Raw genomic sequence first — 24,569 nt, forward strand, 5'->3', positions numbered from 1 at the left:
CTTCACTTCCCAATCGTCACGTAAAGTCAGATATGTTCTTAGTAGACCGTACTGCCTGACAAATAAAACAGAAATTGCCATTACTGCATTCTTCAATACGTAAAATTCTATCACAATAAAAGGAACTCTGCGTCCATGTTCCCCATCACAACATTTTTCCCACCACAACCAAATCGATTCTGAGCTCATATTGTGCACCAATGCTTCATTCATCTTTACAGTCTGTGCTGAACAATATAAACTACTTCTTCGTCGACATTTCTTGATAACAGTCTTATTACTGCTATATTCTTCGCCACGTAGTTTTCTACCAGAGTCAGATTAGTGATATTCCTCATCCAATACTCATTTCATTTTTCGCTCCATTTTGTCCCGTCCCAATGAAACTCAATCTGAGCCAATATGACTCAGCAATAAATCGCTCATCTTCACAACTGACATTTTCTGCTTTTCTGCCGTAATTGGAGTGACAAGCCAAATCAGTCAGCTCAGAATCATTACAATTTTCGAATCCCTATTTCCTGCTGCAATCAAATTGATACCAAGGTACCACCAACTTGTACATTCTTAGCTGTCCAATTTTCCACCACAGTATAATTGTTATCCGATGCTATGCATCAACGCTGAGTCTTCCATACATTCTTCAGTCCCAAAATTTCATGAACAACTTTTTGAGCCGTTATGCTAAAATATTAGTCTTTACTCCTCCAAACCCTCGCCACTCTTCACTACTTTTTCTGCCGGATTCAAATATATCCTTAGGTCACATTGTTTACCAACGAACCAAACCATTACGTTCTTAGCCACCTGTTGTTCTAGTACAGTTAATGTAATTGTTAACCTATACTCTTCATCAACGACTTGCCTTTCATTTAGTCTTCAGTTGATTGGATTCAAATTGTGCTGCTGAGCCAATTTTTTTCTATCAACGTTTTGACTTCCCTATACCACCCCCCCCCCCTCCCCCCCGCTTTTTCGCCATTTTTTTTCTACCTCATTCAACTCTGTCCTTAGCCTCTTACGCTACTCTTTACGAAAGAACCACTGACTATTACGTCCTTAGCTACCTAGTTTCCGACAGCAGTTGATGCAACTGTTATCGTATACTCTTGATCGGTGACTTTATTTCCATTCACTCTTCAGTTGATGAGACTGAAAAGCCACTTAAGCACCAAATTTTCCCTTACAGCAGTTTGACTCCTTTATTTTCCCTCCCTTTCGTTATTTCTTTTTCTGCGGCATTCAAATCTACCCTTAGCCCATATTCTTCGCCAAAGAACCACTCACAAGTACGTTCTTCGCTACATGGTTTTCCCCTACAATTAATGCAATACTCTTTGTCAACAACTTACCTTTGATTCATTCTTCACCGTCAAATTTTCTTTTGCAACACTCTTTTATTTTCCCTTCTGTCTACTTTTACTGCTACTTTTTCGCGCCAGATTCATATCTATTCTTAGCCCATATTATTTAGCAACGAACCACTTAAGAGTTCGTTCTTAGCTACGTAGTTTTCCACTACAATTAATGCAATTGTTAACCTGTACCCGTCATCAGCGACTTATCTTCCAGACATTTCCCTTTACGGCTCTGTGACTCCTTTATTTTCCCTCGCTCCGCTTCTGGCTGTTTCTTTTCGCGCTGAATTCAAATCAGTCCTTAGATTCTCTACCAATGAACCACTTACGAATTCGTTCGTAGTTACTTACAGGTAGCTTTCCACTACAGCTGATGCAGTTGTTAAGCTGTACTCCTCATCAAAGATTCGCTTTACAATTACTCTTTGTTCCCAAATTTTCTCTTCCAATTACTCTTCGTTCCCAAATTTTCCCTTTCAATTACTCTTCGTTCTCAAATTTTCTCTTCCAATTACTCTAAGCTCCCAAATTTTCCCTTTCAATTACTCTTAGTTCTCAAATTTTCCCTTTCAATTACTCTTTGTTCCCAAATTTTCCCTTCCAATTACTCTTCACTCCCAAATTTTCCCTTTCAATTACTCTTAGTTCTCAAATTTTCCCTTCCAATTACTCTTCACTCCCAAATTTTCCCTTTCAATTACTCTTAGTTCTCAAATTTTCCCTTCCAATTACTCTTCACTCCCAAATTTTACCTTTCAATTACTCTTCACTTCCAAATTTTCCCTTTCAATTGCTCTTCACTCCCAAATGTTTCTGCCAGTTACTCTTCGTTCCCAAATTTTGCCTTGCAACTCTGACTCGTACCACATACTATTTAGCCCTTACCGTCTCTCCCGCTCGTTCCCTTTCGATCCCCTCTGCGCTGGTTAACTTGTGCGCTTTTGCAAGCTGGTAAACACACGGCGGCCGGCCGACTGGCTGGCTGCGGCAACATTTTGGTAACGGTGCTGGGCTCCAGCTCCGGCTGCGGCTGTGTGGTAACCCGCGGCGATGTGGGCCGATATTGGGAAAGCGGGACTTTCGCCGTGCCGCGGCGCTGCTCGCCTCGTGACGAAACACTATCGCTTTCGCCCCGCGCGGCTCGGCGCTGCCTGGCCTGGGCGCCGGCGCGAGAGTGTGTCACGGCGAGCGGGGTGAACGGCCGCGAAGCGGGTCAGCCGGCTGGGCCGCTGCCGCGCGGCCAGCCAGCCAGCCAGCCAGTCTGCCGCCGGACGCCATGGGCTGCAGCTCGCGATGTGTCTCACCGCGCGCTCCCTTGCAGGGCTTCTTCCGGAGGTCCATCCAGCAGAAGATTCAGTACCGGCCCTGCACCAAGAACCAGCAGTGCTCCATCCTCAGGGTCAACCGGAACCGCTGCCAGTACTGCCGGCTCAAGAAGTGCATCGCCGTGGGCATGAGCAGAGATGGTGAGTGCCTCCATACTCTTTGTAAACACGACCGGGGTGCCGAGCTCTCGGCAACACAACAATACTGCTGCAAGCTCAACACAGAATCAGTTTCGATCGCAAAGTATATTTATTGACTTATCGCCGGTTTCAACACCTCAACAGGTATAAAATGCTTGGTTACGATTAGCTCGTCAGTGTGAACTGCAATGTCATAAGCAATAAAAACACTGACGGATCGGGACAGGAAAAAAATCATATTAACATAACAGTGTTGCAGTCACTACATCCCACCTTTTTATTTCGGACAGAGCCACAGAATATAATTGTCATCAGGGCCAGTTTCGGCATACCACCTCCAACAGGACCACGGCTTGTAAAGCATCGTGGCGTGGGAAAACAATCTCTGGCCTGATGACTCCTTTACACACTTGGCAGCGAAACTGTGAAAAGAGCGCTTACGGAGATTTATCACGTGTCGCTCTTCCCGCGAAGCAGTCATTAGTGAATGCAACACGGCAGGAAGGAATTGATACTACTATCAAACCTACGCTGCGCTACACACCATAAGGTGACTTCCGGAGTGAAGATGTATTTGTAACGTGACGCCATACATCGAGGACAGTTTCTTCGCCGTACGCCCCCTATGATGTACGGCTTCTGTGTATGGCCAATCTATGACCGAAACTGGAAATGTTTTGCTAACTCGTCCTGTGATTGTATCCAAAGTAAAAATACGTGTGTAAAACGTCAATCACTTTCCTCCATACTCAGAATCTTTTTTTTTCTGCAGTTGCAGAATCAACGAACAGTTGTCAAATTCTCGAGAGCAGTGCTGTTGAAGTTAGAATGTAGTTCGTCACCTGATGTTACCTAGAGCTTACTAAACGTTTCGTAATTATAAACATAATTTTAATCTGTCAGTTACTTCAGCTATTGCAGGAAACTTTGATTTATGCTTATGAAGATGCACATTGCTTCTCAAAACTACTAATAATTGTTCTGTTCTGACTACACACAAAACATCACATTCCTCTTAATTTCACTTTTTTTAGTGTCTTCTTGAAACTTACAGCTTTGTTCCACTCACGGCGAGAAGTGAATCTTGTAACCTCCTTATTTTCATGTATAAAATACTCTCTTGTTATTCCCTTTGTTACTTTCGTCACAAAAATATTGTATTCTCTTCCGTGCAACTTGTAGTTTTTGGTTATTTTAACTGTCCGTTCTTGTACGGTTAGAGTCTCATCTGTTGCTTCCATTGTTCGTGTTTATAATAATATGATAAATGCGTCATGTTTCACTTTAAGAAGAAAAAATGTAAGACATCAGCAGAAAAGAACGCGACAGTGCCTCAGTAGCCATAATGCTGCTGCAGGTATTGTGTCACGGGGTTTCTGCGAGGTGAGAACTGGTTCACCCACTCATAGAAAAATCTGTTGTTTAACGTGGAATCAGAACCATTGTGTTTACATCCATACGAAGCATAGTACCAGGCGAAAATTCCCATACTAATTGTAGTATCTAATGAAAGTAGAATAGTGTGGCTGTTATTAGCAGTTGCTAATAGGGCAAAAAAAAGCATACTTTGGCGTCCGTTGTAGCATATAAGGCGTGAGATTCTCTCTTTAGAAGTAAACAAGGCTAAGGGAGAGGGGTGTTCTCCTCCGCTGTATGCGGACCATTGATAAATATCGTAAAAAGTGAGTACAGTTTTTTTCTTAGAGAAAATGCGTGACTGTATTGAAGAAGTAACATTGATGATATGAGACACACTACTGTGCCGATTGCTGCGTAACGTGGATTCTGTGTATTGTGGGGATGGGGCGGGGGTGGGGTTTAGTGGAGGGGATGGGACACATGGGTGAGCGGCCAGGTGGGGGGGAAGGGGGGAGGGGGAGGGGCAGCGTGCGTGAGTCGGCGGCCGAGTCACGCTGCAGCAGTGACGTCGGCGCGGATTACGTCGCGAAAGTCCCGAGTTCGTTGCCCCCGCGGGTCACATCGGATTGGAAAGTGTGCGACTTGAGCAAGAGTGCGGCGGCGCGCGGCAGCGTTGCGTTGCGACATGGCGCCTTGCGACAGAACCAGGCGGGTTCACGCCCCCGGGACAGCCAGCCACCTCCAGCAGCGATCTATTGCAGCTTATTCCCTCTTAATGGAAACGGAACGCACGCTGCTGTTCACTGTGAAACTCGTCCTCCAACCGTGCCGACCTCTTATTGGCTTCGATCCAGCACACCGTTGTTACCTGGGCCTGCGGGAGTGCTAAAATTCCCAGCAAAGCAGATTAAAAAGTTCACAGCTTGTTAAGGTTGAAATCCACATGGGTCTTCCACTCAGCTTCGCAAAATTTCAATATACTGTATTCTTCTTAGAGTCAACCCCTTCTCCGTCAATTTTTTTTCCCGCTTTAATGGTTTTTGCCCATTCCATGTTAGGAATTACTTTCTCGCGAAGCTCGTTGCCTGTGGCTTTAGAACCAGGCAAGATATAGAACGTGGCAATGGCAGGTGATACAAATCTGTCAAGTCTGGTAATCTAGCAGTGAAGCGATTGCCTGGAAACGATAAGTACCGAGATCGAATCCCTGTCGGACACGAAATATTTCAGCCTCTCTTTAACCTAGGTTTCACCTCTCACTGATGTAAAGATTTGCCAGGTGCTACACGTGGTTCGGATTCCACGTTAAACTGTAGGTCATCTTTCCCCGGTAGAATTACTGGGGCAGCTTTGGGTAAATGCAAGTCAACATAGTGGCGTCCGACTGAAAGATGTGCAGCAGGTTTTTCAGTCACTGAGGATCATTATTAGAACAAATATCAGTGGATGTATTCCAGAAGGAATTTTTGGCCCTGCAGCAAGGTATGGGCTGTTATGAAGCTTCCTGGCAAACTGAAGCTTATCGCCATGCTAGGAATTGGACCAGCTACCTTGTGGACAATGCTTGTAACGGGTGTATTGGCGCAAGTAAATCTGCGAGGCTAGGTTCTGAGCCGTGCTTCGATGAAATAGTTGGTAATAGCATTCCTGCAAAACGCTACATACTGCGTTCGAATCACAGTCATGCACACTGTCATTTCTATGGATGTCTTGTGTATATCTCCTATGGGACTCGAATTAAGCGTCCGTTCTTCACCTTTCACCAGAGCAATTATTACCCTCAAGTATTTTTAATTAGTTTCCGTTATATGATGTCTGTATTTTGTATGGCGCCTATGTAACATCACTGCCTCATTTGTCTCAATTTCGATGATTCTCAACACTTTAACTGAAGCTTATTCGCTAGTTCCTTTGAGGAATGAGAAGCACGGCGTGCGTGTGCCCAAAGCGCATTCACCTCTCTAACCCGGTTTCTTTTTGGACGGAATGACGTCGAGGGAGCCCCCTTTGCTCACGCTGCTATCGGTCGTTGCCCCCTCTGACTCGTAAACTGGGGCACTTAAACATCTGGGCGGTGCCTAAGCTAACAAAGCGTGCGGTGATTCACACCACAGCCCGCCGCTCCGTTACGACTGTCAACAAGCATTTTGCTGCGGGCCCCGAGCAGTGGTTCCTCTTTCTCTTCACACTAACTTCGTCATTAATACTCTCTTTTTCCAAGAAGAGCTAAATCGTGGCCCGTCAAAATGACTTTGATCTGTAATTTCAGGAAAACGCCTCTCGTATAGTTCTCATGGCGTACTTAATTCACTTCTTTCTTGGTAATACCGATGACGAGTCCATTCTGTGTAGCGTCGCAGTACATTTTACGAACGATACGCATCTGCGCACGCCTACAGCCGCGACGAGTTCTCTGTCCTCCGCAGACCCAATTTCCACCGACTTCCTCGTAGGCGGCCACTTCCGACCGCAGCTGTGAGACGGCGCCGGTTGAACTCCCGCTCCAGAGGCCAGCCCCCCTGTGACGTAGGTACCGCTACTTGAACTCTGGTGGTTCAGCGCGCGGCCGCGACGCGGCGCTGCTGCTGCGGCGGGAGCAAGCGCGCTACCGCCGCCTGGCGGAGGTCGGCGGAACTACGTACTCGGCGCGACCGCCACCGGTGTCCTTGCCTCTGCAGCATGGCTCAGGTGTTTTCGCGACGGCGCGAGGTGACGGCGCAGTATTTCCTGCACAGTATAGTGCGAAATATTTTTCCCAATCCTGCCACTGTCATTCATCACCTGTATCCAAATCCTGCCTCCCCCCCCTTCCGAATGCAAATAGGTTCTTGAACATAGTAGGTAATTTCCTCTAATCGACACCAGACTGCGCTGGCGTCAAAATTGTTTTTTCTTTCTTTTATCATCCTTGACGCAGCGAATTCGATAGACATCCGACAGTTGCATTTCGCGGGAATGGCTCGCAAAACAATAACGTGCAGCTGTCGTGCACGGTAAACTGATATACAGAGCGCATTGCGTCACGGAAAATTTGGTGTGTGCGGCGCTTGCGCGTCGTGCTCGTGTGTCATCGTGTTATTTTCGAAAGGTGACCCCCGAGCGGCTGCGCGACGGAGCAGCGCCGCCGCTGACCTTGCCGGCCATTTTATTTTCGCGGATCGCGTTCTCCTTGGCCAATGTCACTCGACGGGTTTTATAACCGCGTGTTTTCATCCATTGTCTGCTTGTCGCCGTGAGGCTGTTATAATGAGGACGTAAATTTGAAATCGAACGTTACGTTTTGTAAATCAAGGTATTTTTACCTGTACACCGCTCGATTTCAATAATTTTCTGTGAAATGTTAACGTCCATCTTTCTTTTTATTGTAAAAATGTATTTCTAAACAATATCATGAAATATTGCTCTTTAAATCCTCTGACATTCTCGTATTGTTAAGGTAATACTATTGTTCGTTACAAAAAGCATTATTGTGTGCTTATTCCGAAAGAGAAAAAATAAAATTTCCGGCCGTCTCTTGTGACACGAGTAGCAAACGAGCTAATATCTGAAGGAACAACTGGAAACAGTGTTACATCAGCCGAGAGTGCTTTTCCTATGAATACCGTAGGTTCTAATACTGAATACCCTTCAGGTAGGTTCTAGAGCAGAAGACTAAAGCGTCGTAAATCAAAACACCGACAGTTCCCCCCGTATACATGTAGGACAGAAATTTCCAGAACTCTTCAAAGACTATGGCTAACTAGAAGTCAACGGACTTTGGTAGTAATATTGTTACGGTTATTGTCAAAGTATCGAACAATTTGATTGATCATCCAACGTGTCACTGAGTACGATTCGTATGTCACTCTAACGTAATTAACGAGCACGAAAGGAACTAACAATATGCAGTTGTATTGGTGACAACTGAAATAATGGGTGTTTCAAAACCTTAGTCAAAATTTATAGGCATAAACGTTGGGAAAAATAGAGCGATGTTCTAACAGGAATCGATGTTCGGCAAAGCATGCGTACAGAAGACTGGCTGCAGAGGTTTGCCTCACAAATAAAATACTTCCACTCTGTGTGGTTTACGGTTACGTGTTCTGGTTTGGGAAAGTTGTTCAAATGGATCACCATATTCCGTGTGAAAGAATCGCCTTCATTATTTCCGTCTGTGGCCATCAGATCTTTAGTGAACGTCCAGAAAAGCAGCATGCGGAAGCACTTGTAATACATGACTTGCTTCCGCGACTTCAGAGGGTGTTCGAACGAGGTCTCCAGATATTCGTTCGACTCCGCAAGTTGCAATCCCAGTTTGTTCTACTCTCCATTTCAGACGAGAACTCAGATTACGAGGCCATGACTTTACGGAAATGCAGGTAAATTCTTACTTGAGAAACTGAAGGACAAGGCGCCATTTCTGTTTGTAAAGTGGTAGTTCATAGCTGTCAAGAAACATGTATGCAACATTCGAACGTGCACTGACATAGGATTGCCTTTAGGTTCTGTTTGGTTAAAGAATATAGAGTGCAGGATAAAAAAAATCTGTGTAATGGCTCTTTACTGTGATAGTTTGGGTAAAGTCTTACTCGCACTGCTCCCGTTTAGTCTCTGTGTGCTTGTCGGTAACGTTTTAGAACAGATAGATGCCATACAGTTCCGAGGAAGCGTACCTAAAAAATATTAGTGACTGGTATTATATGAGGCATCCAATAAAACACTGCAACCCAGGTACGTATGGACGGCGAAGACAAGATTAGAATGATTAAAACGCGTTGAGAGGTTTTCAAGCGCTCATTCTTCCAGTGCGCCATATGCGGCTCGGGGAGAAATTATAATACGTGATACATTCGTTTATTTATGTCGATGTATTGACCCATCTAGAGGGTATAGCAGTCCGTGTGTGCCTCACACAAATTTAAAATACAGTATTTTCTATGCAAAACACAGAAGTGCTAAAGGTAACATAAACTGAACCGCGAGTCACGAATTACGTATTGGGCCTGTTGCTTACAAACCAGTAGAAGGAGCGATGTATAATCGTGGGGCTTGTGATCATCATTTCGTTCATCTCTCCAGCTTTTGTTGCCAGTAGATGAATGCTGATGATGGTGCTGCTTCTTTATTCAAGCAGCTGCTCGTTTGAAGTCACCAAGGTGAGGGTAAAGCCCGTCCCAGACCTCCCTAGCTTAGAAAAAATTGAGAGAAGATACCAGTAATCGAAGGCGGGTCCTTCGGTGCCGAAAGCAGCAGCGCTAGGCTTTTCCGTTTCTTTGTCCTCTTAGTTCTTCAGGCAGAGCGTTTCTGTACTCTTAATATCTCTCCAAGTCCAAAGACGAAAGCTGTACTCTGTTTCATTATCGCCTACGGAGGCGGAGTTAGGCAAGATAATTACAACGTTAGAAGTATCCTCTGCCATGCATTTGACTGTGGTCTGGAGAGTACAGACGAAGGTGAAAACGAGAGGCAGAAGTGCCCTGTTGCAAATGTAGCGAGCACTGCGCAGCGCGAATCGGGCGGTTACGCTCGCTATGTTCCACAGTTTGCCCGGTAGGGGAAGGGCGGAGCGGGAAGGGGGGGGGGGGGAGGGCTGAGCGCCGTATGTAGGTCGCGCCGCTGCGGCCGCCGCTGAAAGCAAGTTCAAGGGCTGGGCCGGCCGGTGGAGTGGGGGGCGGCGGTGGCTGGGGGAGGGGCGTGGGGGAGGGGGGAGGCACGGCTCGAGGCCGCGGGGGAGGGGGCCGCGCGCGGGCCGCCGCTCCGCCAGTCGGTCGCTGGGAATGCAACTGCGCGGACTTGTGCGCTGCGAGCACACAGTTGAACAGCCCGAGCGACGGCAGCTCCACCGCTACACGGGACACTGACCGCTCCGCACGCCGCCACAGCCCGCGCGTCTCACCGCAGGCGGCGACCGCCGTACGGTCGCTTCGACTCCAGTGCGCTACCGCAGTAGGCGAAGAGGACGCTTTTCTCACGCCGCCCAGTGCTACAGTGGCCGCCAACATTGCTCCCAAAGTGGTCTCCAAGATGGGTGACGAGTTGCCCATTTTGAAGGGAATATTAAACGGCGTTGTGAACTATCATAATGCACGTACGTATCCTGTCGGCTACTGTGTTTTACTTGCGTGTGTCTGTGTGTGTGTGATTTTTCTCGTGTCTCGTGCTTCATTTTTAATAATTTTTTACGCATCCTCACCAGCCATTCTGCGTCAGTCTTCTCTGTATTTTGTTCCGATCAGTGATGCTAGGGACCTTTTTTTTTTTTTTTTTGCTTTTATCAGAAGTGCTGCAGAGTGGCGTAGTAGTGGACGAATTTGTGGAACACGCCGCTGCGCTCGCTTCCCTCCCCAACGGGACGCGTTGCTTTCTACAGACCTACTTACGACGCTGCGTGCGTGAAAGTGAGTCTTGTTTTCGCTTTCCCCGGGCGCGCGCGCGCTAGAGAGAGAGAGATCGCCCGTGCGGTCGGCGCCCCCTGGCGGCGCGACGGTTGTTGCCCCCGGCGCCTGTGGCTGTGGACCTCTGGTAGTCCGCGCACCGCACCTTGCCTCCCGTGTGCACCATTAAAGGCTCAGCTCGCATTCACTCTGCCAGACGCCACAAAAGCCCGTAATGGCAGTGTTTCGGTGTCGCGATCCGGTAGAATCGAGTGCGGCGAGGCTCGAACCGCGCGGGGTTGAGCGACCCCGGAAGCGCCGCGGCAGATCGCTGCAGCATCCCGTGGGGGCAGTGCACCCGGCCGGTGGCGCTCGCCGTCGGCCGCTGCCTCTTCACGTGGCGATCACGCCTTGCCTCCACACTGTTACAGAAATATACGTGCCCGTGCCTGTTTCTCCTGCTGCAAACACCGCCCTCCGCTATGCGTGCGTGTTCGCCGTGACAAACTGCACCCGGGCGAAAACCGCGCAACCTCCACCCGATCCTCATTCATTGTCAGTGTTCGTGTAGTGACTTCGTGAGGCGCCCGTTTATGTTGTCGGATACTTGGAATGATACGTCAACCGCTGTTTCTGCTTCACTGTTTGGTCTTAATAGTGCCTGCGAGCGAACTACTGCTTCTTAAAGTGGCGAGTCGTGCCCGAAACCCGTAATCTGTCACCAGCACTATAGGTGTCGGTGTGCCGGGTTTCTTAAAAAGCTATTCCAGTTTATCCATGCTGCCGCTAACATGTCCATTCCGTAACCGTAGTGGTGCCGTGGATGTATAGTGAGGTGATGTCTACAAACGTGCACTTCATTACTAATTCTCGAATGACCAACAGTTCATGTTTCTTTGACGAAATCAGAGTGCCTTCCAAAACTATCCAGAATATAACTGAAATCTCTGAATTTTGCAAAGTTGACGCGAAGTAGTTCATTCACGGCAGGATGTTCTAACTTGTTAGCAGCAGATAGGAAAATGGTCACATTGCATGTCTTTAGTACAACGAACTAAAGCAATGTTTTCGTTCATATTTACAGTGTCATTGCATGCAATTTTGCGTCTGTTCATCCATATCGTACTCTAGAACGTTCTAACTTGTTAGCAGTAGATGGCACAGTGGTCCCGTAGCCTGCTTAAAGAGGAGCGATCTACAGTACAGTTGGATCCGTGTTTAAGGTTTTTTGGCTCAGTTGATCCGTGGCGTATTCTACTACGTTGTAGCTTCTTAGCAGTACATAATACCATGGTCACACTGACTGCTTAAAGAGCAACGATCTATAGTTCTATTTCGGTTGGTGTTTAAAGTTTCAGTGCATATACTTTTGTCTGTGTTAAATCCACGCCGTATTGTAGGACGTTATGATGAGTGAGCAGAGATTGCCTGTTAATCCGAAGGTACTGCAGGAGTAATACACTGTATCGTTACTGCTCCTCTTTTGAGGTTGTAGACGCGTGTGCCGAGGTCCAGTGCTATCTATAATAAATTTTCATTATGTATGAATAACAATAACCATTCTCCAGTCTGTGAAATGATACTGGAGACAGGGGATATTTTGATCTCAGTTCTTGTTTGCTTTACTTTATTGCCTTCTCTGTACACTACCTTGTGCGACTTGTAGCTGCTCCAGAATTTTAATTTCTGTTCCCCCTTGCAGGCAGTTCCCGCACTTGCTAACTTGGACATGTAGTTCCGTAGCCAAGTGTCACTGCGTAGAATCCTGTGGAGAGTTTTCTCGGTGGGTGGCGCAGCTGTTTGCTTTGCTTGTGACTCTGGACTGCCGTGACGCAAGAGGGTTGCGTCCGCACCCACGCAGCACACGTCGCCTTAAATCCCGCACGCGCCGCCCTCTTGCGTAAGAGGATGCAGCCGGCGTCCGGCTCAAAACCGCCTGCCGCGTTCTCGTTACACACCAACAGCCTCACGGTGTTACGCGGTGAATACATTGGACAGGCGGCTAGATAACTGAGCGGAAGGAGCATATTGTACATCGTACTCAGTCACAATTTATAAAAGCAAATTCATGCGGCATCTTTCGTTGCTTATTTCATGAGCTACCGTTGCATGGAGGTATTGCAATGGTTACAACTCGGTATAGCACAAAATTTCCCGTTCCTTGATATTATTGAAGTATATCGTGCTTGAAGTGATCACATTACAAATGCCAGTTTCAACTCTCGGCTGGGTCCTGTCTTCTTATTATGTGAGATCTGACACGATTACTGCCTCAACAATGCTTTGCGTAAGTGAAAAGTTTTGGGTACGCAGTGTTGTGGATTCTATGTTGTATTTAGTAAGAGCTATGAATGGAGGGAGTGTAGACTTTCGATCCACCTCTTATCATCTCTTCTATTGTACATTCAGTGTCCTTGGTTTCGCCAGCTCACAAGCAAGTTGTGACCGTCCAACTTATCCTAGGAAAAGTTGGGTGTTACCATTCAGATTTGTCAGCACATGCAAGAATTTTGAAGGGACGACACGAGTACACTAAAATCTTGTTGCAGTTAGCTATCTATTTGCATACTCGGCAAGCCACATTTCAGAGGCGGAGAGTATATCGTACCAGTATTATCGATTTTTTTCACCTTTGGACTTGTTTATTGAGCGAGGCAAAAATGAATGTGTATGTGGCCTTGTAAGTGCTGTAATCGATGACACCTACGCGAGGTATGTGAAAGTGACAGCGTAATGATCGCAGTTTTCTTCGTGCATAGGTTCTCTACAGTTACCTAAGAGGATTTTGGGTACGATTTACGTAGTAGATTTCCCCCCCCCCCCTCTCTTTTACAATTTTCGTAGTTTATGTACATAATATGCATCAAAATACTCGTCGCAGACTTGTCATTTATATAACATTCGTGTTCCTAATTTGCTTTCCGTCTAGCGGTTATGACGAAAAATGCGTTAAATATGGCAAAATGTTGGCGGTAACGTAAACATCAGGCTACTCTGTAGTCAGACTGTTAGGAAAGCCCTAGTTTTGTGTTCACATTCGTTGGCTTCGCCAGTTCACAACCAAATTATCACCTTTCACACTGATTTAGACCTCGGGCTACACGTGAGTCATTACAACCAAGTTTTGAGGGCGAGGAAGAGGGGAGGGGGGAAGATGTGTTTAATATCAAGGTTTAGCCGGGTTTTGCTTATGAATCGCTGTATAGCAGGGTTAGTCAACCTTCTCTCCCGTATCTTCGTTAGTAGTTAAATTTCCTAACCGCCCACGAGTTCCTCAGTAACGTTGATATAAGTAGGCAAGGAACATTTCACAAAATTTACGAAACATAGTTTCTAAAAAAATGTTCAAATGTGTGTGAAATCTTATGGGACTTAACTGCTAAGGTCATCAGTCCCTAAGCTTACTACTTAAGCTAAAGTGTCCTAACGACAAACACACACCCTTGCCCGAGGGAGGACTCGAACCTCCGCCGGGACCAGCCGCACTGCAGCGCATCACACCGCTCGGCTATTCCCGCGCGGCCATAGTTAAAACAAATTAAATCATACAACAATAATTACTTGTGAAAACTTTACGTCAAAATTTTATAGAAGCGTAAAATGTTTTTAAGGGCCTTATAACTTAGCTGCCACGATGAGAGCTGGAACGCTCATTAGTGGGCGGTTGGGACCAGACAGGGTAGCTCTCGTGTATAGAGCTGTAGGTATCGGTGATGTCTTGTGATGTATGTTGTATTTAGGGGATCCAAGGTGGTGATTGACACAGAGGGAGAGTGTCTGATTGTGTCATTGTTTTTGCAGCCCGTTTGGTGCGGTGTGCGATGCGACATTTTGTGAAGTGTGACGTGTAGATTTTAAGGATGGTGTGTGGGAACGGCCTGCCTGGAACGCGCGCTTTCTGCTTGCAGCGGTGCGGTTCGGGCGCGTGCCGAAGCGCGAGAAGGCGCGCATCCTGGCCGCGATGCAGCAGAGCTCCAGCTCGCGGTCGCACGACAAGGCGCTGGCGCACGAGCTGGAGGACCAGTCGGCGCTGCTGGCGCGCGTCGTGCGCGCACACCTCGACACGTGCGACTTCACGCGCGACAAGGTGGCGCCGCTGCTGGCCAGCGCGCGCGCGCGCCCCACCTACACCAGCTGCCCCGCCACTCTGGTGAGTCTCTGCTCCGCGGTCTGGCTCGGCGCGCTCCAAAATCATCCCTCTGCCCTGCCCTGTCCAGTCCCGTCAAGCTGCCTTCCCGACCCGACAGCGAGAGCGCACACACCCTAGTCTGCGGCGCGAGCCACGCTAGTTGCGCGGGCGGCCGCGCTGTGGCGCGGGCATCGCGCCGGGAAGTCTCTGGCTCGGCTCGTTACCGGGAAGACGAGCCAAGGTCGGCCGCCCCGCCCGGCCCCGCCCCGTAATCCACGGCCGGGCAGCGCGTTTGCTTACCGGACTCGTGACGTCTTCACCTCTGACGCTGTTGCCCAATGTGGCTTCGCAACGACGAGTGCAAAAAGAAGCGCCAGCAGGCGCAGTTTTTTCCTCGCTCGTAGCCTGGTCGGGAGGAGCAACACAGCACCCCACTGGTGTGCATTTGCCCCGACACAATTACGTCTTTACGCGATTATTTCTGGCGTAATCCTCAAATCTGTGGACAGTAATTTGCCAGCGAAACACGTAATTTTTCGATTCCTGCATACTAGAGCTAAAAATAAAATCTGCTATTACATTAGAACACAAATATTAAGTCAAAATTGACCAGGTTTCGACGCTACTATGGGCGTTGTCTTCAGAATTAGACTAACTGTTCCAAAACATATTAGGTATATAATACATTAATAAAATTAAAGTTTGTACTGACTGGTAAAAGATGCCGTACTTACAAGTCACATATTAAAAATGATCTGAGCCGGAAACGCGACTTCATGAATAGTTGTGAGATGCGAGCCGCTAAGGGTTGCAACAAGACTATGCTATATTATTTTGTAATTCTGTCGTTCAGTGTGGTACAAAAGTCAGCATCCCACCTGTAAGAGGCGGGATTGCGTGAACACAGTAGGAGAACGAGCAGTAGCAATAAGGGCATGAATAGCCAAACAAAAATTCTCCCCACGAATAAAAAACAAAGTTCAAGTGGCAACACGAAAAACTTTCAGATTCAAACGAGGCCATACTTCCTAACAAAACGGCGGAATGAGAGATAATGATTAGAGAATTCGAAGCTCACATATTAAACATGCGTCTGCAGATGGTGCGCAGCTATTTACGGCGCCTTAAATATTCCTCTCCTGTTGTCGAGATATGAAGCCAGGATCTGGTAATGACATAAAGACGCCCAACAGTCATAAGAGATAAGGTTTGACGTCAAATTACGAAAGAAGCAAGAATAAAAAAAAGGTCTGCAGCTCTGGAAGTGACTTCAGTAGTGACGAAATCGGGGCGTCTTTTATTTGCAGTAAAGGAACTCCGAACCCGTGTTCTACTGAATATTAACCCGATGTCTCAGGTCAGAGTTTACGCCTTCGTCAGCTCCCGGTGCACTGCTTTCGAAATGAACTTCCGCAGAGTTGCCGAACGCAATTCGTCCGCAGTGGCTTTGTTATGTCAACATCGGCTCTGCAAAGCATCAAGGCACTGCCGGAATATTATTTCCCACGAGCGATGCTGCGAAATAGCATTCGTAAGGAACAAGGTTCGAATGTCCAGCAGACCACAGGCCCTCGAATTTTTCTAGAGTTTCCTTAACTCGTGCACAGTATACATGTCGCGACGGTTCCTTTGAACGGGATACAGCCGAAATCATTCCTTATCCTTGTCCCATACCTTTCTATGGTCCATCTTCAAAATAACGTCTTTATTGAAACGTTTCCGTTTATAATTTTAATTCCTTGATTTTTTGAAGTCCCGGTTAGTAGGTCTGAAACCTGTTTGTTAATAGTTCGTCTAGAAGTAGCTGGAACAAAAATAGCCTTAATCGGAAGGATCAGCTATCGCTGTAGCGGTCATTTCGATCTGTTGCATCATTCACCGTCTTGTGGTGAGCGTCTGACAAGCAGACAGTTGCGGAGCGAAGTCTTGGAGACCTTTGGTCGGTAAACTGTATTGAGGTCGACGCTATTGAAGCACCCCTCGGGACGCGGGTGCAGCAGGAGGGGGGTCGGCGGGCGTCGAAGCGCGGTCCCCCTGCGGTCAGGGACCTGCGGCGTTGCCGCTGCAGCCGGCCCGCCGCTGCCATCGATCGCGACCTTGGCGGCCGTGCTGAGGTCGCCGCTGACGTCACGCCAACTCAGCCGCACCGCGCCGCACGCAAATACGAGGAAGCGGTCTGCGCTCGCGCCACTCACCACTCCAACTTCCAAATCCTCGAATAGGCGCGCCGCTCCCCTCGTTTATTTCTTGCCGATTTCAATATTAATAAGCAGCGTGTGAACCAGGCGTAAAGTGCCATCTGAATGTCCCTGGTTCGATCCCCTCTGTCGTAAGATTTTTGTCACTTATCACGTCTTCCAGCGTTTATTAACATGAGAAGTGCAAAGAAGCACCGTGATTAGGGATTCACGTTAAACTGTAGCTCAGAGTGTTTAAGTCAACTCTGAGGATAAAGGCAGCTGCATACCATTTCTCACAGGACCACGACTAATAAAAACACTGTTGAGGTATTCAAACCATAACATAAATAATGATCGTTGTACGGGGATTTGACGCGACGTCCTCACGAATGCGAGACCAAGGCACATCGACTGCGCCAACGCCCCTTGATAGGAATGTCGATATTATCGACAACGCAAACATTTTCGTCGTAACCTTGAAGGATATCGATGCGCGCAATATAACATGGCTCCTAGTGTGGGCTATGCGGGCAGCGGTAGAATCGGCCGAAATCGCCCTTTGTTAGATTATCAGCTTCAACATTAGTCAGATATCAATACTGTTCACAGTAGCAGTTTTCATTTGCGGCTAAATAAGATCGGTTAAACAAACATTATCGCCGCGTATCACGTGCGCCTTCATACGAACAGGGCGCCCATTTGTTTGGTACGTCAAATGTCGTACCATCTGCTGTGACGTCATTGTCCGACAGTATCAGGAACCAGTACTGAAACTGTTACACAGCAGTTGTCGAAAATGTGTGGTTTATTTTCATGTTTCGGGACTACATTATCCCATTAATAACCTCTTACAGTTAATATTCCATTAGAAGTATTGCATATGCTCCTGCTGCTAAGTGGGAAGTTTATTGCGCGCCTGGTTTACCGAGGCTGCTTAACTGCAGATACAGGTCGTCGCAAGAAGAATGGTTAATATTCAGGCATACGACAGCACCGATCGATCGAAGCAAGAAAGTCTCTAAGCATGGGTTCTAAAATGCATACCTTCGGAGCTACGAGTCTTTCTTCGTCTTCGATGCTGTGAATCACATTTCTGATGCAACCGGCCATCCTGATTTAGGTTTTCCGTGATTTCCCTAAATCGCTCCAGGCCAATGCCGGGATGGTTCCTTTGAAAGGGCACGGCCGACTTCGTTCCCCATCTTTCCCTAATCCTATGAGGCCGATGAACAACGAACGAACCAACCGACCTATGTTGACTAGACTCCTTTGTTTCGGATGATCGTTCCTGTGTCACTACTGAATACTGAGCGTATTGTATACTGTGTATTAGGATGTATCCGCCACGCGCCACGCCTCCCCAGCTGTGGGTGCGCTTTGACTTCGAGGAGGCGAGTGGCTGACAGGAGTGTGTTGTGTGTGGTCGCAGGCGTGCCCGCTGAACCCGAGCCCGCAGCCGCTGACGGGCCAGCAGGAGCTGCTGCAGGACTTCTCGAAGCGCTTCTCGCCGGCCATCCGCGGCGTGGTGGAGTTCGCGAAGCGCATCCCGGGCTTCGCGCTGCTGCCGCAGGACGACCAGGTGACGCTGCTGAAGGCGGGCGTGTTCGAGGTGCTGCTGGTGCGGCTCGCGTGCCTCTTCGACGCGCACACCAACAGCATGATCTGCCTCGACGGGCAGATGCTGAAGCGCGAGGCCATCCACAGCTCGTCCAACGCGCGCTTCCTCATGGACTCCATGTTCGACTTCGCGGAGCGCCTGAACGCGCTGCAGCTGACGGACGCCGAGGTGGGGCTGTTCTGCTCGGTGGTGGTGATCGCGCCCGACCGGCCCGGGCTGCGCAACGGCGAGCTGGTGGAGCGCATGCAGTGCAAGCTGCGCGGCGCGCTGCAGGCCGTGCTGGCGCAGAACCACGGCGGCGTCGCGGCCGGCTCGCACCTCGCGCAGGAGCTGCTGCGCAAGGTGCCCGACCTGCGCACGCTCAACACGCTGCACTCCGAGAAGCTGCTCGCCTTCAAGATGACGGAGCAGCAGCAGCAGTGGCAGCAGCAGCAGCAGCAGCAAGAGCAGCAGCACCTGGAGGTGGCGGCGCCCGCGCCCGCCCCCGCGCCCGTCTCCCTGGCGACGCCCCCGCAGTGGGCCGACGAGGCCGTCAAGTCGCCGCTGGGCTCCGTCTCGAGCAGCGAGTCGGTGTGCGGCGCCGAGGCGGCCGACGCCTGCCCGCACCGCCGCTTCGTGCGCAAGCTCGACTCCCCCAGTGACTCGGGCATCGAGTCCGGCACCGAGAAGGCCGACAACACGCCCACCTCCGTCTGCTCCAGCCCCCGCTCCACGCTCGACGACGACCACGTAAGTACACAACACCTCGCCACCTCCCCGAAGGGCTGTCAGGTGCCGGCACGCGGGGCGAACCGTCGCGCTTCAGAAAACTGCCATCGGCGTGTGCAGTGTTTGCCACGTTTCCAAGAGTGCACGCCACTCTTTCACTGTTGAAAACGGGACGTCTTAGGATGCGCGATCAGTTTCGATACACTAGGGAAGTGGAAACACCGCCTGGGTCACTTGTACGTTTATTCGGAATACGTTTCGATCTTCGCTACACATCACTTTTGGCTCTAAGCGCCATGGCACTTAACTTCCGAGGTCACCAGTCCCCTAGACTTGGAACTACTTAAACCCAACTAAGCTAAGCACGGCACACATTCATGACCGACGTAGGATTCGAACCTGCGACCGTAACAGCAGCGCGGTTCCGGACTGAAGCGCCTAGAACCGCTCGGCCACAGCGGCCGGCTCTATTATTCCACAAGCATTAGACCAGATGGACAGTTGCGGCTTCTTGATCCATCCGTCGTGAGTCTGTCAATGCTCCTTCTTTCAGGAATCTACTGTAACAGCCTTAACTACCTTTTCTTCTTACTCCCTCCACTGTTCTACAAAATCTCGCCTCGGCTACTTGGGGGCTATAGTATCTTGTAGAGCTCACTGTCCAGATTTGAGTTTCGCCCCATCCGCGAATGATACGGAACAGACACTCCGTAATAATCGGAAGACCTTGTAAGGCTCGCCTCGCGCGATTCCGAGCACTTGGCAACCCTATCGATACTAATAATCTTTTTTAGTGTTGGCATGTTTGAGGATGTAAGAGCGGAGTGACGAGTGTGTTTTGTTGTGTGTGCAGCATACGTCGGGCAGCAGCATCGTGGAGGACATGCCGGTGCTGAAGCGCGTGCTGCAGGCGCCGCCGCTGTACGACACAAACTCGCTGATGGACGAGGCGTACAAGCCGCACAAGAAGTTCCGCGCGCTGCGCACGCAGCCGCCCCCGCAGGCGGCGAGCCAGGCGCAGGCGCAGGCGCAGCCGCTGACGGCGACGCAGCAGATGCACCCGCAGCTGCACCTGGCGCTCGTGTCGTCGCCCGAGCCGGCGCCCGCGCCCGCGCCCGCGTCGGCGCCGTCGCCCTCGCCCGCCCCCGCGCCGTCGGCGTCGGCGTCGCTGCTGTCGAGCACGCACTCGACGCTGGCGCGCTCGCTGATGGAGGGCCCGCGCATGACGGCCGAGCAGCGGCAGCGCACCGACATCATCCACAGCTACATCATGCGCGCCGACGCGTGGCCGCACCCGCACCCGCCCCCGCACCAGCAGCACAACACGCCCGGCGTCATCACGTCGGCGGCCGCCTACCAGCTGGCGCCCTCCCCCGCGTCGCCCGCGCCCTCCTCCTCCACGTCGCCGGCGCCGTCGCCGCTGCACCACGCGCTGCAGCAGCCGCACCACCTCCCCCACCACCCCCACCACCCGCACCAACACCACCACCACGCGCCTCCCCCGCAGCAGCCGCAGCCGCCCCCGCAGCACCTGCTGGCGCTGCAGGTGGACGTGGCCGCCGACTCGCAGCAGCCGCTCAACCTGTCCAAGAAGTCGCCGACGCCGCCGCCCCCGCAGCCCACCAAGATGGTGGTCACGCTGGAGGCCTGACCGCCGGGCGCGCTCCGCCGACTCTCAGTACAAACCGGGCGCGCAGCCTGCCGTATTACAAACCAAATAATTTATTATTTAAACAATACTTATTAATTCTATGTGTTGTTTGTGTGAAATTTTATTATTTGTGTCGAGTCTCTATATTGTTACGCTAGGAACAGAATATGTTAAAGCGGGCCGGCGCTACCGAGGACAATGTGGCGCCGGCGTCGTACGTAGCTGTCACATTTCCCCCTCCAGACCGCCACTCCAGTCTCTCGAGACGCCCACCCGAGTGGTCGGTGCGGCCGCGGGCGCAGCGCAGGAGCCTCCGCGGAGAACACTCCCGCAGTAGACACTCCTCCGCGGGGGAGCCTGCCTCGCCCCGCGACCCGCAACCGTTCGTGTGTCAGTGAATTTTTTGTGCACCTATCCTATTGTATTGTATGTGATATATTCCTCCGTAGGGCAGTGCATTTTTTTAAAAAAAACTAAAGTTGTGTAAAGTGTACATTTTTTCCCAATCCATTTGTATAGTTATACTTTTTTCGTCATTTGACTGTCATTTTCACTGTATTATTATCATTATTGCATGCGAGGACTAAGGTTTTTTAGCAATTACCTCACCAGTTGAGGCATATGAGACTGAGGGGAGTCCACGGCACCTGAGACAAAAAAAATTATAAAAAAATAAATGTTACTAATATCGTGTAAGTGTAGTATGTAAAAGGGGCCTGTTTGCACCCCGAGTTTTTTGTACTGTACGTCGTAAACTATTATATACCCCCGTTTTCTGGGGGACGCGTCGTCGGAGGTTGGCCAGTATGTGATGCCCACCCGTTTTTTCAAAGTACCCGTACCTTTTTACGAGATGTCTTATAGTAAACTTGTGTCCGTTGTACTAACATTTTTCGAGAAAAAGCACTTGTATTCGAGAGAAAAGTCAGGTGACCGTGGCTCCCTACATATCTTTTTTCTGTGTCCTTTGCTTGCTGTATGTAAGAAAAAGACTTGGTTGTTCTGAGCATCCTCCACATATAAAGCAGGGAAGAGATGTTTCTGACGTTTCGAATAAGGAAAAAAATTCTGTCGCGTAGTTGTGTGATCTGGTCCATTTATTGCATTAAAGTAGTTAGCAGATTTGTTTCAAGTACAGAGGCGACCCGCTAGCCGTTTCGACTCGGTGCCCTGCATTTAGGCGGACCGCGGACTCGGCTTCGCCCCGGCGTAGCCCAGCCCGCGTGCCGCACTGCTTCACGTGGTGTGCTTGTATGTACTTTTGTAAGCTTGGGAGTTTGTTGAGGTCGTCAGAATAAACTTTGTCTGGTGAAATATAAAAACTCGCATTTCTCTTTTTCAACTGAATACCTTCGCCCACAATCCTCTACCTTTCCAGTATATCACACCCATATCAACAGAACTATGTTTACACAGTATTTTACATGTGTATGAAACAATATGTCTGTTGGAACAGATGACTGATTTGGAGAACATGTTCATATATAAATAACAAGACTTTATCAACAGTCACTAACCAGCCAGGTACATTAACTCTCGTAAATGATTCCAGTCAAGAGCACAGAAATGTTTCCCCCATATCTTGTAACCTATGCTCAAGTAACAACAATGAGACATTTTATTACAACAGCTCCATGTCTACAATTTTCTCCAACGTGATCATCTATTGGTGAAAAACACCAAACAAAATAGATTGATGTACTTGCAGGTGACATTTTTAAGCATCATTTGAGGGACAAGGTGGACTAAAACATACAGCTCTACACCTTTATAGTTCTCAAAGTTCGTCGGAAGTCAGTGTAGATAGCAAACAAAAACAGATAAGTTTATTTGCTGGCAACAGCAGTATTGCGGTCAAAATGAATTGTGTGTCTAAAACCTACAGTTCTACAATTATAATTCTCCCCAGCTTGGACAACAGTCAATATAATGCGCAAGCTAAACACAAAAATTTTACTGGAGATAAGTATTCAACATTGTCTGAGGGACGATGTGGCCGGGATGGATTATATGCCTGAGAACTACTCTGAAGTCTAGTACCTGCAGGGAAAACATTGATTGATGGATGAGCAGTGGAAAAAAATCAGACATATTTATATTCTGACATAAGGAGTACACACTGAATAAAAAGGAGCAATACAACTTTAAAGCTCTAATACAATTGATAAGTAACATGTATTGACAGTATTATACGACTTCATTTTTGAACTGCCATTACAGAGTAAGGTTACCAGTTTCTTTGAGCAGTTTTCATACTGAATCACATCTAACCTTGGTGACTGAAGACATATCGCAATATCGTCGTACATACTAGCAATTGTTACAGGTAAGTTATACACAGACATGGCTAACTATATGAACTGCAAAGCAGATCTTAACACAGGTAGAGTCATCAATTTTAACACACACATAAAGAAAAAAAAAATAAAAACAGGAAACCGTGCAACACTAAGACAGTTTGACAGTTCTGATAGTTCAGTTGTACCACGGAGTCACATTTTTTAAAAAGATCTTGCATTTCATGAGTGATAATTGAGGAATCCGTAACATATTACACATAAAGTCATAGCTGCTGCGTCTCTTAATTTCTCCGTAGTAGAAAATGGCCACTTTATTCTCAGCCATTAATCTATGATAAATCCACGTTTAGTTTCGAGCTCATTCTGCCTGTTACAAAATACCCTTCCAGCTCTCAAGATAAAACGAGATTCGTATGGTATAATCGAATTCTTCCTCATCCACGACAACTCAGTGCCAAGATGGTACGAAGTCGACAGCTTAGATTGGTAGATCCAGGTAAGTGAAAACAAGGGCTACCGACCACTTAATGAGGCTTACAGTTACAGATTACTCTAAAAGAAAAGAGCGGGTGAATGGTAGAGCCTGCAAAAGGGAAACTGTTACACGCAGTTTACACGGGCACACTACAAGAACACAAAAGAGTGAATGAATGGATTGCGAACAAAAAGGAGACTTCTACACGCAGATTTCATAGGCACAGAATGCAGTGAGTTAATTGTAAAACCAGTAAAATAGATAATTTCAAACTCAGATTAAAAGCTAACAACGGTATAGAACATAATAATCAACATTTTGTACACACTACACGAATCTCAGCGTCATGACGATTGAAGTACGATATAAAAAGTCTTCCACAATCCCAATTACGTCATCCAGTGTCCGAAGAGAGTGACTCATACGGGAAGATCCATCGTGGAAGTGTTCGTCCCACATTACAATGAAAACAAAATCAACTCGCGTTTCTACCTGTCTTACGCAATTTTACCGAAAGGTAAGCTGCATTTGGGATGATTTACACCCTCGTACCACACATTACTGTGCGTTTTGGCTCAACTTCGTCATCAATGAATGGGCAGGTTTCATCGACGATGATCTGTTTGGGCAGCAAATCAGTTCTTACCACTTAAGGGTTCAGAGACGACGTAGAATACAAGGAATGAGTGCCGCTGAACATTTGTGAAGAAATATTCTAAAACCACACGATGAATTCGCCAAGATACACAGCCGTTTCTCGGGTGTGTTCTTGAGGAGCCTCGTCTAGAAATTACTGCCCTCACGGAGGGGTACTGGATTTCATGTGTTATGGTATCGGCAGAGATGTTTTAATGCACACCAAACATTTGTGGCCAAATGTTTAACATCTTATTAAGCTCTGCAAAATACATCGTATCATGTAGTAAGCTAAATAAAGAACATCTGTATTAGCTCACAGTTAAGAAAAAGTTA

General features: G+C 48.3%; 1 protein-coding gene across 4 annotated transcripts in view; it reads left to right on the forward strand.

Annotated features, from left to right (window-relative positions):
* Positions 1–22,144, forward strand: part of LOC126353907 (ecdysone-inducible protein E75) — a 407,934-nt gene extending 385,790 nt beyond the window's left edge. For 3 of the 4 annotated variants that reach the window (XM_050003135.1, XM_050003137.1, XM_050003136.1), the window contains exons 3-6: positions 2,680–2,824; positions 14,445–14,686; positions 18,275–19,192; positions 20,025–22,144. In XM_050003135.1, the coding sequence (XP_049859092.1) occupies positions 2,680–2,824; positions 14,445–14,686; positions 18,275–19,192; positions 20,025–20,822 (2,103 nt within the window). In that variant the 3' untranslated portion in view covers positions 20,823–22,144. Of the gene's footprint in view, positions 1–2,679; positions 2,825–9,876; positions 10,251–14,444; positions 14,687–18,274; positions 19,193–20,024 lie in introns of those variants that run through there. The other variant, XM_050003138.1, reaches the window with a different exon arrangement.
* Positions 22,145–24,569: the final 2,425 nt, after the last annotated feature.

This window comes from Schistocerca gregaria, chromosome 3 (genome assembly GCF_023897955.1).
Source record: "Schistocerca gregaria isolate iqSchGreg1 chromosome 3, iqSchGreg1.2, whole genome shotgun sequence".
Classification (NCBI taxonomy): Eukaryota; Metazoa; Arthropoda; class Insecta; order Orthoptera; family Acrididae; genus Schistocerca; species Schistocerca gregaria.